At 39.5% G+C, this 9,907-nt stretch overlaps 1 protein-coding gene across 1 annotated transcript; it reads left to right on the top strand.

Moving 5' to 3' along the window:
* The first annotated feature begins 7,453 nt into the window (after positions 1-7,453).
* On the top strand, positions 7,454-9,400 carry LOC123706655 (peptidyl-prolyl cis-trans isomerase FKBP1B-like). Its single transcript, XM_045655936.1, has 3 exons — positions 7,454-7,647; positions 7,952-8,112; positions 9,016-9,400. The coding sequence occupies exons 1-3, from the start codon at positions 7,611-7,613 to the stop codon at positions 9,142-9,144; spliced, it is 327 nt and encodes a 108-aa protein (XP_045511892.1). The 5' UTR covers positions 7,454-7,610; the 3' UTR covers positions 9,145-9,400.
* The last annotated feature ends 507 nt before the right edge of the window (positions 9,401-9,907 follow it).

The following is a 9,907-nucleotide window of genomic DNA, read 5'->3' as shown; positions in this document are numbered from 1 at the left end:
ACACACCTACTTGGAAATCCTGCTTTTGTCCGAGTATTTTGTATGTATTAATTTATGATTTGTATCAATTGTCATGTACGTAATAAAGTGAAAACCGGAGTACTCTGCCTGCTACGCGCCCTCCAATGCCCGCTTTGCGGCTGTCAGCCGTATAGGTCAGTAGGTTAGGACGGGATGTGGTCTTTCTTTGCGTCCTACTGAGCATCCGACAAAAAGAATATAAGCCCATCCTTTTTGTTGGATGCTCCAGATTCCGTCGTTGACTCTATCGCCGAAGTGGTTCTGCAGGGCATAGAACTCTTTATTACATTTTCTGCGGTCCCGATCGGTGGCAAGTGACAGCCCTGGTTTTATGCCCTGGCTTTATTTCAAGGTCGCGTCTAAGGTAGAAATCTTATTCTATAAATACCTCTTTAATACAATATACCCCAAGAAGACGCAAACTACTCCTTTTTTCGGAGACACTCATCTTAAAGCCACAGCCAGCATCTGAATACTTAGCGTTGACATATCGATCGATGATCATTTTAGCGGTCATCGCGGAAGGAAAGGCTAAATTAGCCTCCAAAAAGCTTGGTGTGCTCAGCAAGGTAAGACGGCTAGACTAATTAATTTAATTTCTCTTAAAATGGCGAAGACTTCTTCAAGTCCTTAATTATCGTGATGAGGCCTGATAGCTTCGAGATAATGCTACTTCGTTGAACCTTTGATCCTACCCGCAGGTCTCTTGGTGAAAACATCGCATATTTATTTATATATTCACTATTTATGAGTTAGGGTATATCTGGGCTAGGGCTTAGGGATCCGTAGGGTAGCTTCTTACATCTCACCCTTAATAAATGCATATTTAGTCATCTAGTGCAGCTGGCACATACAAACACTACATATACTATACTGATACTCCTGATAGTTAATTCATATAAATTTTAACCACAAATTTCACAGTCCAGTAGCTGGCAAGCTGTACAGTTTATACAACATAGTAGACAATATAGTCTATGGTGACGCTGTCGCAAATTCAGTCATTCTCATACAAATTTGGCTAAACTTTCCAATATGGGCCGTCAATTTAAAAGTCTATATTTTTACTGTAGTACTCACTAAAAGAAAGAGTTTTGCAAAGTTTGCGGTTGCGCAAACTTTCGGTTCATGGGATACATTTTTTTAAACTTTTCATACAAATTGGTAAATAACACGCCATTACAAAATATATTTGACAAATAATTGATGTCAAACGTCAAACACTTAGTGTAGGGTTCCGATTATTTTGAAAGTATCGATACTACTCTTTGAAGAATTTTGTTAAATCATTTGGATGCATATGAAGAACTACTAACTGCGATTAAATATGTATATAAAACATAATAAATTCATTTCATTGTTTGTAACTTTTTGTATTATCTAATTCTTACTACAATTAAGTGTTTACTTACTTATTTAGGGTATTTTTGGTTTATGTTGATTGGTCCTTATTTGGTTAAAATAAAACTTCCTAATAATTCGTTGAGAAGAGGTGAAGATGGAATGTGGAATGTGTTTAATTTTTAAAAACTGTAGATTTATATACAAAAATTATCCTACCTGGCCACTAGTGGTAACATGTGGTACCAAGATGCGAAGGGTGCGTAGACAATAAAATCGAGGCGCGGCAAAAAGTTGTCCTAACGGTAACGCAATTAACTGTTCTTTTCAGAACAAATTATTGTTTCATGACGACACGTACTAATCACCTACAGGATTCCCCCTCTAGCGAAGCGTACCGGCAGGCGTATAACGCGGCCTCGGCGAGTTGTTCTTGTAGGTATTGAGGTGTTCCCAGTGTCTTGTTGTTTCAGGTTGTTGTCATCTTGATGTTTCAGGGTGTTGTCATTTTGATGTTTCAGGGTGTTGTCATCTTGATGTTTCAGGCTATTTGATGGTTCATGTAGTTCGCTCGCACTTGATGTGTTTTGCTTGTTGCAGGTACTCGTTGTTGTATCAGTAGGCACATCTTGCTCGGTGATAGTGTAGGCAGGTTTGAGTCTGTCGATAGAGATATTCATTTCACGGTTAGGTAACTGCAGCGTGAATATCTTGCTGTCTCGTTGCAGCACGCGATAGGGTCCGTCGTAAGGTGCTTGTAATGGCTTCTTTACGGCGTCTATGCGTACGAATACGTATTCACATGTTTGCAGGTCGCGGTGTACAAATATGGGTTTTGTGTTGCTGTGTGGTTGACTCGGCATTGGTTGCAAGTTACGTATTGCGTCGCGCAGCTGATCGATGTAGCCAGAGTCCATGATGACATCATTGCGGGTCGTTGATAAGAAATCACCGGGTAAGCGTATGTTGCAACCGTAAGTAAGCTGAGCGGCGCTTACGCCGGTGTCACTTCGCATAGCGGCGCGTAATCCGAGTAGGACGGTTGGTAGCTCGTTGATCCAGCTTCTTGCGGTCTGTAGTCTTGCTTTTAATGCGGCTTTAAGGACACGGTGCCATCGTTCGATGATACCGTTACACTGTGCGTGGTATGAAGTTGTACGCGTTTTTTCGATTCCTAGTAAGCGAGAAAGAGATGCAAATACTCTGCTTTCAAATTGGCGTCCTTGGTCCGTTGTTATTGTTACAGGACAACCGAAACGGGAAATCCAACCTTCGTATACCGCTTTGGCGACGTCTTCAGCTGATATTTCGCATAATGGGTATGCTTCGGGCCATCTTGTTGCTCTGTCGATCATTGTCACGAGGTATCGATGACCGCTGGCCGCGGTAGGTAGCGGACCAACGATATCAATGTGAACGTGTTCGAATCGTTCGGTTGGTGAAAAAATTGATAATCGACTTGATGTGTGGCGTTGTATTTTGGCGCGCTGACACTGTAGGCATACTTTTGCCCACTTGCCGACGTCTGCGTTCATTGAGGGCCAAAAGTAACGTTGCGTAATTAATTTTCTCGTAGTCTTGATTCCAGGGTGGCTAACGTTATGTACTGCGTTGAATGCGGTACGTCGGTATTCTTCTGGTAGGTACGGACGTAAGTGTGAGGTTGAAGTTTCGCAGTGTAATTTGATATTTGAGACGGGCAGGTTGACTTTCTTGAAACATAAGTTGCTCTGTAGACTGAGTGCTTTAATGGTATCGCTATCGCGCTCTTGAGCTTCTGCAAGTAGATTGTAGTCGATCGGCGATGGACAGGTGATTGCTTCGACACGTGATAATGCGTCTGCGGCTGCATTTTGAGATCCACTGACGTGTCGTATATCAGTGGTAAATTCGCTGATATAAAGTAGCTGTCGGGTGCGTCTCGGTGATTCGCTGTTTGTATTTGTTTTTGTGTAAGCGAAAGTTAGCGGCTTGTGGTCGGTGAATATTATTATTTCTCGTCCCTCGAACATTTTGCGGAAATGTTTAACAGCCATGTAGATAGCGAGTAGCTCTCGATCGTAGGTACTGTAGCGAGTCTGTGCGTCAGTGAATTTCTTCGAGAAATAGCCGAGTGGTTGCCATGAGTTGTTGATAAATTGATTGAGTGCGGCACCAGCTGTTTTTTCGCTAGCGTCGCTGAATATAGCAAGTGTCGCCTGGTGAGACGGATGAGCAAGTAAAGCTGCGTTTTTTATGCTCTCTTTACATGCTTCATAAGCTTGCGTTGATTCAGTGGTCCAGTCGATCTTAGTTTTGTCACGCTTCTTGACGCTGTGCAGGTAGGTATTTAACGGCGCTTGTATGGTGGCGGCATCTTTGATATTTTCACGGTAAAAGTTTATCATACCGAGAAAACGTCGTAGTTCTTCTACGGTTTGTGGTTTTGGAAAGTCTGTAATAGCTTGTACCTTCTCTTGGGGTGGCTGTATTCCTTCCGCTGTGACTTGGTGACCGAGGAATTTCACAGTTGGCTGGCCGAAAACACATTTTGATGGGTTGATGGTGATGCCGTATTTTTCTAGTCGCTGTAATACGATGCGTAGATGTTTTCGGTGCTCTTCCTCGTCGATTGATGCTATGAGTAGATCATCAACGAAAGGAAATACGAAGTCGAGTTCGCGCAGTACTTCGTGAATAAAGCGTTGGAAAGTCTGTCCGGCGTTCTTTAGACCAGGACACATGCGCGGAAACTCGAAAAGACCAAAAGGTGTGATGATAGCGGTTTTCTCCACATCTTGCTCGCTGACTGGCAGTTGTTGGTACGCGCGATTGAGGTCGAGTGTGGAGAAAATTTTCTTCCCTGCGAGTTGGTATGTGAAGTCACGTATACGTGGTATGGGATACCGATCGGGCTTGGTTATGGCGTTGAGCCTTCGGTAATCGCCACACACGCGTAGGTCTCCATTCTTCTTTGGCACGACGTGAAGAGGTGATGCCCAAGGGCTTTTGCTTGGTCTGCATAACCCTTGATCGATCATGTTTTGGAATTCCTTCCTGACCATTTCGTAACGATGCGGTGTAATGGGGCGTGGCTTGCAGTGAAGGGGCGGTCCATTTGTTTCAATGAAGTGTTCAACGGAATGTTTGGGACTAAGCTTCATTGAAGTGATTCTGGTTGTGCCTGGGAAATCTGCTAGTATGCTGTGGTAATTTTGCTCAATGTCAATACTACGAACTGTAGGTATGTCTGCAGTACTGAGTTGAGCGTTTGTTACCAGTTTTGTTTTCCCGTCGATCAGTCTTCTGTTTTTTACGTCGACAATGAGGTGGTGGTACTGCAAGAAATCTGCTCCCAGGATTGCCTTAGACACATCTGCTACGACGAATTTCCATGTATATGGTCTTCGGAGGTTAAGATCAGGTTGGAGTGACTTCTCTCCGTATGTTGGAATGACCGTGTTGTTGGCGGCGTAGAGTTGAAATGGCAGTGGTTTTTCGCGTGAGCCTTTTGCCTTTGGTAGCACGGAGATATTGGCTCCTGTGTCGACCAAAAAGGTAAGTTTCGTTACCCTGTCGGTAACGAAAAGGCGGTGTGATGATTCGGTAACGCCGGTTCCCGCCGCGGCCAGCGTTACTCTTAGTTTTCCGACTGGTTTATGGGCTTGAAACTGCATGGTGGTGCGCATTTCTTCACGTCCATACCGTAGCGATGATGGTAATAGCAGTACGACATTGGAGATTTTTTCCGGCTTCGATCTTCCATCTGTGACTCTCGTCGGTTTTCGTTGCGATTTGTTGATGTGTTCCGCGAGCGTGATTGTGAATGTGAATGGTGGCGAGAACGACTGTTGCGGTAGTTGTCGCGAGGTTGTGCTCGTAGCTCGGCAACTTCCAAAGACAACCTTCTTATTTTACCGATGAGGGTGTCGATGGTTGGTTGTTGTTCTGGAGGTGGCACACGGAGTGACAGTGAGATACCGGAGACTTCTTGGCTCGACGCTTGGGATGAAACTTGACGCTCTGCACCGGAATTTTCTGTGTTCGTCATCTTCAATTTTCTTGGTGTTCTTCTCGGGGTCACCACTTTAGGGTAGTTTTACTTTATGTTGATTGGTCCTTATTTGGTTAAAATAAAACTTCCTAATAATTCGTTGAGAAGAGGTGAAGATGGAATGTGGAATGTGTTTAATTTTTAAAAACTGTAGATTTATATACAAAAATTATCCTACCTGGCCACTAGTGGTAACATGTGGTACCAAGATGCGAAGGGTGCGTAGACAATAAAATCGAGGCGCGGCAAAAAGTTGTCCTAACGGTAACGCAATTAACTGTTCTTTTCAGAACAAATTATTGTTTCATGACGACACGTACTAATCACCTACACTTATTTAATATCCAAAAAGTACCCAAAACCGAATCAGAGCACTCCACTATCCACGTGGTCTTGTCTGCCCTACCCCTAGAGTGGTATATAAAAGCTCGGAGGCGCGCAGGAAGAGCAGCCCTCACCCGCTGTAACAAAGCACAGTTATTATGCAAGCCGAAGCTGCGCAGGCTTGAATAAAATGCCTGTGCTTTGGTACGCAAGGGTGGAGGGGCTGCATTTCCCGTACGCCGGAGCAGTCCAAAAACCAATTATTATCTATTGTTCGGTTAGGTTAGATTAGTATATCAATATTTTTTTAACTGTTTCTGGCGCGTCAAAGTGGTTAGGGGTTATTTTATGATTTATTAAAAAACCTATTTTTATGCAGAATATCACATCTCTAAAAACCAATAAAAAAAGTAGAAGATGTACGGTTTGTTTACGAATTTGAATACATTACACAACATTTTATATCATTTTTTTAGTACTTAGGACGCAACTCTGGCAGCAAAAATCACTTGGAGGTGTTCCAATAAAGGTACTGAGTACCTACAAAATCAGTATCATCGAATTTGGGCCACGGTTTCTAAATCGTTACCATTCTAACCTCAAAACTTTAACCATGAATATCTCCATAACCATGGAGCACCGCCGGTTGGGGATGGCATAGGAAGGTAGCCCTCAATCGCTTCCCCTCTTCCCTACCCTAAAACCTCAACTATCGACGGTCCATATTGGAAAGTTTAACTACTAATTTTTATTAATCTCCGACTCTGTCACCACTTCGCAAATAATCTTTAGTGGCAATTTGCTTCGCTTGTATTTTTGTTTTATATAAAATAGGGGGCAAACGGGCAGGAGGCTCACCTGATGTTAAGTGATACCGCCGCCCATGGACACTCTCAATTCCAGAGGGCTCGCGAGTGCGTTGCCGGCCTTAATTGTATGGATAAACCTCCAAGTATTTATATATTATTTTAATTTAAAATTAAAGTGATAAAGTGAATTCGACATTATAGCGCCTTCAAATTTGCCGCAACGTGTCGCGCTACGGCCGCGCTACTTTGTAAATCTATCTAAATAAACAACGCGCAGATGCAGCGTTACAGCCGCGCGCTGCGTCCACGCATCAGTTCACAGTTGACAGTTTATCGATGGACTAGTGCTGCGCGCACTTATTTTTTTATACAATAGATTTGTAACATGTAACACGTCAACGATAATCAGGTTGAAGAATTTATGGATGAGGTTGAGAGTGGCCCAGCGATAAGAGATTCGAGATCCGAGGTACAAGTACAGCAACACAATTTTAAAAAAGGCATGGCCGCTGATTTGATCCTGGCCATCCTCGCTAAAGCATAATTTAGAACATCATACGATGTAAATAAACGTGGTATTGCTGCCTCAACTTTTTTTGAATAGAAGGATAACGTTAAAAAATAAGCTAATGGGTTTCTTTTTGTATTAAAATTTATATAATAAACATAATCTGTACATAGTAATATCTATTAATAGATAAATGAAACACCTAAATAAATTTAAAAAGTTTACAGCTGCTGTGTTTAAACAACACAGAATCATAATGGTTCGTTTTTATAATAAAGACAATAATAGTAGTTAATTGAAATATTTTTTTTATTATTGTATGTTGTTCTGTTATTTAAATTTAATTAGCTGTATTTTTATACCTAACCATGCTAATCTTTATTAAAATATAGTATTTCCTAAAATGCAATCGGAAATGTGGCAACCCTGAAGACGCCTCACGCCATTACATTACTTCCTGACTCCTCTGGTTGTTTCATTCAAGTAATATCTGGGATAATTCTAGCTGCAATTAAGCAGCGCAAAAGGATTTAGTTTTTATTTGAATTAACCCTAGATCTAAAAAACCTTCACCATGGGTGTCAACGTAGAAACTATTTCACCTGGCGATGGTAAGTTTAATCGAAAAGACAATTTTATTATATGATTAGCATATTTTATTTCAAAATCTTAATACATATTTGCGGTGACTACCCCGAGAACAAGTAAAGATAAGTAAGTCTGCTCTTAAAGCTGCGGCCGCTCCTGGATGTAACACGCCGCGTCCGTCCATAACCTGACGCCTTCAGCTAAGTCTTCTCTCATCATGCATCTTCTGGTGTAGTTATTTTTATTTATACATTATCTTACTTTCAAGTATGATTCTAATTTTACTCGGTTATTCTGATTAACCATAACTTCACTGTTATTTTTCAGAGGCAACCTATGCAAAAAAAGGTCAAACTGTTGTAGTTCACTACACTGGTACATTAACTAATGGCCAAAAATTTGACTCATCTCGTGACCGTGGAAAGCCATTCAAGTTCAAGATTGGAAAGGGAGAGGTTATCAAAGGCTGGGATGAAGGCGTGGCAAAGGTGTTATTAAATTTTACATAAATAGCTTACTTTATAATATGATGTAACTAGAAACTGCCAATACTGTGTTCACTATTAGCAGTTTTGCATCTGATGAGCCTTTGTAAAAATATCTTAATTTATGCCCAGATCGAAGAATTTGGTTTCAGGCTATGATCTGGCTACATCAATAAATAATTAGTGTTTAGAAATACTAACAACAAATAGTCATGGTCACTTTTTAATTTGGCTATTTGTGGTTTGATCAGATAGAGTTTACACAGTAGCAACTGATAAAACTTAAACCCTCTGTCTTGCCGTATTAGAGTAGGAGTAGAAAAACTGAACATGTAAATTTGAAGTAAGATTATTTTATTGACAACATTTTACATTAACATAATGGCCAAACCATAGTTATAGTTGAAACAATTTTATAGATTGACAACATGACATTTATAAATTTTACAATCAGGCCAGAAGATACCATCACCATGACTCCAATTGAAACCAAATTTTTCAAGATTAATATTAAGTATCAATAAGTAAGCCATAGTCAATTTTAATATAGTGTTTTTGTAGTGTTAACTGTTAGTTGTTTTGTTTTATTCATTTAAAAAAATTAAGAATATGTTCAACAATAGTTGTTAGTTCTTCCAGAACTATGATTACTAATAAGTAGCCCTAGGATTTGAAATTAAATCTTAAAAAGAATATGTATATAATCATTCCTATAAAAGTCATCTTTAGCTCACACTTTGTCGCATGACCATACAACTTTTGTTTGATGTTAGTGTGGGTTAAACTGCAATTATTCTCAGTTAGAGTTTATTATCAGTTTTACAGGTTTATAAAACAGAATTGTGATTAATGGATAATAATTCATATTTAAAAATAAAGTGATTTAAATGACAATTAATGTTTCAGATGTCTGTTGGTGAACGCGCCAAGTTAACCTGCACTCCAGACTATGCATATGGTCAGCAAGGACATCCAGGTGTCATACCCCCTAACTCTACTCTTATCTTTGATGTGGAGCTCCTGCGCCTTGAATAATGCCACAAAGAATAACAACTCTACTAATTAATAATTTGTCAGCAAGATACATAAAACACATTAATGTGTGATACTTAGTAACAAGTTACTTTCCTGATTTATGGTTGTTTTAAGCTTGTACCTTTAACATACACCAAGGAACATTTAAGTGCATTTTTACGGTACAATTATTTTGAATACTGTGATGATAATTATTTATATTAATATCACCAAAAGCTTAAGCTCACATTTAAGAAATAAATATTGTCAAACATTATATATTTGTTTTATTCCTTCATCCCTGATTTTAAATTAAATTTATATTTGTGGACAAAATTTCTTTTTGTTACTCCTGTATTAAATCCAATGTTATTTGGGTATAACTTATCCTACACAATTACACCAACTTGGCATTTCAAAATTTCAACCAGGCTCAGTAAAATACAGGTATTAACAAAATCTGTTTAGCAGGAGTTTGTACCGTACAGCAGAATTTTAATTAGAAAGGAAATAATTGTTTATTAGCACTACAAAAATCATACTTTTTAGGTACAAAAATTTAAACAAAACTGGATCTTAAACATAAAACATATTTTGTGTAATATATTATTAATATTTTGAGATATTAAAAAAATAAATGTTTTTCACTTAAAACTATAAGATCTATAATTATTGCACTTACCAACTAAATACTGTCAATTTCTTAGATACCCAATCAAAACTATTGTTCTTTTGGAAACTGTGTATTCAAATTTGAGAATTGTTTTAGAATGAAGGTGTCGGC

This window comes from Pieris brassicae, chromosome 3 (assembly GCF_905147105.1).
Source record: "Pieris brassicae chromosome 3, ilPieBrab1.1, whole genome shotgun sequence".
Lineage (NCBI taxonomy): Eukaryota > Metazoa > Arthropoda > Insecta > Lepidoptera > Pieridae > Pieris > Pieris brassicae.
This window is presented reverse-complemented; position numbering and strand designations above follow the sequence as displayed.

Excerpts from the sequence above, each read along its gene's own strand:
- LOC123706655 (XM_045655936.1), top strand. The coding sequence starts at position 7,611 with ATGGGTGTCAACGTAGAAACTATTTCACCTGGCGATG. Across the intron at positions 7,648-7,951 it reads AACTATTTCACCTGGCGATG|AGGCAACCTATGCAAAAAAA; the intron begins GTAAGTTTAATC and ends GTTATTTTTCAG. Across the intron at positions 8,113-9,015 it reads GGGATGAAGGCGTGGCAAAG|ATGTCTGTTGGTGAACGCGC; the intron begins GTGTTATTAAAT and ends TTAATGTTTCAG.